General features: G+C 39.0%; 1 protein-coding gene across 1 annotated transcript in view; it reads right to left on the bottom strand.

Annotated features, from left to right (window-relative positions):
* Window positions 1–2,322, bottom strand: part of PTCHD1 (patched domain containing 1) — a 38,656-nt gene extending 36,334 nt beyond the window's left edge. The window contains exon 1 of the mRNA XM_006034827.3: window positions 2,128–2,322. Coding sequence (XP_006034889.1) covers window positions 2,128–2,322 — 195 coding nt within the window. The remainder of the gene's footprint in view (window positions 1–2,127) is intronic.
* Window positions 2,323–2,531: the final 209 nt, after the last annotated feature.

Genomic DNA, 2,531 nt, shown 5'->3' with positions numbered 1-2,531 from the left:
CAGGAATGCACCCTCCTTGTCTTGTCTGATGCTAAAGATGTACGGGCTTTGTGATGGAAAACACTACACATTTAAAGGAATATACTTTATTTGGACATAGTATATTGGGAGGTCCCTTAGGAAGCTGTTTATTGGATGGCAAAGACTGCTGTTTAAATGGAACAGCATTAGCATACGTTTTGTTAGTGCAAAACTGTTTAATGGCTAGCAACTAGGTTTTAAATAGATGAGATATTTGAAGCTTGACAATTGTTTGGTCAGGAATGTTCTTATTTATTCCTATTCTGTTTTCCCATCCCTACCTGTCTTATTAGCAGGAAGTGAGAATTCAAGCACTAAAAATACAACCCGGACAAATAATTCTTTCTTGAAGGGGGAGTCATGTTGTAGTCACGGCTTACAGCTTTCTCAGTTAACTAGCAGTATAAATAATCTTTGAAACTCATTTATGGCTGGTGAAGGGAGCGCTGCAGCATGAGAATTATATCACATTCTTTTACCCTTGTTGTCATGATGGTACCCTATTTTTGGCCTTGTCCCTGAAAGTGCGCTAGTCACGAAATAATAATTTACACCCTCTTTAAGTCATCTAGCTTTAAAGGAACTCCATTAACCCGAGATCCAGATTTCCCTCAGAATTTTTTTGTTCTGACTTTTGACACAAAAAACCCCAGAGGTTTCTGTGACAGCAAGAGATTGGAGAGGTTTAAATGCGTCTGTTTCTTCACTTTGCCTGTTTTATATATTTGCCAGTGCTTCAGGCCTGATTTTTATTTACATTAAGGACTTTTTTGTGCTCTTGTGGCAGGGTAAAGGTGGCTTCAATTAAGCATATGCCCCACTGAGAATATTCCTTCCTGGGCAAGGTGGAGATGTTATGAGGATTCAACTACAATGCAGCATATGTATGATGGGTGACAGGTCACAGGTTTGGCCAGAGCTCTCAGTGCTACCTGTTATCTCTGGTCACCAGGCCCGCGAGGCCCACACAAAGCACATTTTAAAACTGGTCTAATTTACAATAGAGGACAGGTAGGTTGGTGCAGAGTAGAGGGATGTGGTTTAAAGCTGTAGTTGGCTCCAATGTCTATCTCATGGGTAGGAACAGAGAAAGTGCAAATGAGACATCCTCTACTTTTTCAATCTTCTGGTAATGGCAGTGGCCCTTGTCAGGCTCTGTAAAAGGGCCTTAACCAGCAGCAGCAGCAGTAGCAGCAAAACTGAAAGCTATGAGACTGCACTCAGAGGTGTACATAGGAGAGGACAGGATTTGTTTTTGCTCTCTCATACTGTAAATATCCAGGGGAAGATAAAAATGGGGATGAGGAAATCTCCCTTTTTTAAAAGAACTTGCTTAATTAAACATAATGAGTTATGTAACTGGGGCTTTAGCAGACTTCCTTTCCCCAAAATAATGATTAAAAAAAATCAGCAACATCCCTTTAAAGCAAATAAATTGCATTCCGGCATGGAGGAGTTAGAAACTGCTGATTCATTTGCAAAGTGATGCAGTCCTGGAAATCCTCTTAAACCATATAATACCACATGGTACTGTGATCAAATCCATGGCTAAACAGGATGAAGAATGAGGCTGAAGAAGCAAAGATAGTAAATGGCGTCTGATGTATGCTTTAGTGCTCTGCTTCAAATAGCAAAAGTTTGTTTCCAAACAAATTTCATAGCAAACATGATACCAAAATTCACCTGGATCCTTCAGGACCAATCCCACACCCATTAAAGTTAACAGAAAGAGAATCTAATTTTAGTGGAAGCTGACTCAGAGTTTCAATGAGTTGTGTCAGTCTGTTGTAAACATTAAGGATGTGTAAACCTAGCCCAAAAATTTGGAGACCGGTAAAAAGTGAACTCAGATTTCTCCAATTCACACATAATGCTTGTGGCTGCGGTCTTCATGCAGATTTGGTTTTGTAGTCGACTTTCGATGAGAAGTGTTTTATGGGTGACATTACATGACATCGCATTGGAATACGCTGTATCACTTGACATATGGTAGATAAATAGACAGCGAGATAAAACTAACTAGATGAATATCTTTTGCTCCTGTAGTGTGAGTAATATGACAAAAATAGAGACATCTTTACTATGAGAGTCTGACCTTCACCGTACCATATCACAAACATAATTGTTGCCATCATATTTGCTGCTGTCATGTTTGTATTTAGCCTTTATGGTCAGAGTCAAAGGATGCCTGATAGGTAGATAACCTTCTAATTTAGGCAGGGTTGACAACTTATATAAGTTTATTGCAACTGATGAATCTCCTAAAGCCCCACATCCTGGAATCATAGTCTTTCTGTCCATCTTCAATCTCAACTTTCATTTTTTTTAAAAGGTTTATCGTTTAAGTGTTAGGGAAGGGAGAAGGGAAATGTAATCCCAACATGATTACAAACACAGAAGTCAAGGAAAAGAACCTTCCCTTTATTATTGTTTTAAAATCTTGTGATTCTGAAAGATTCATTCTCAGAACGTTTTTTATCTTGATGTTGGCAATATCGCTCCCCACTGTG

This window comes from Alligator sinensis, unplaced genomic scaffold (assembly GCF_000455745.1).
Source record: "Alligator sinensis unplaced genomic scaffold, ASM45574v1 scaffold1438_1, whole genome shotgun sequence".
NCBI classification, from domain to species: domain Eukaryota; kingdom Metazoa; phylum Chordata; order Crocodylia; family Alligatoridae; genus Alligator; species Alligator sinensis.
Note: the sequence above shows the minus strand (reverse complement) of the source record. Positions and strands in the feature narration are given on the sequence as shown.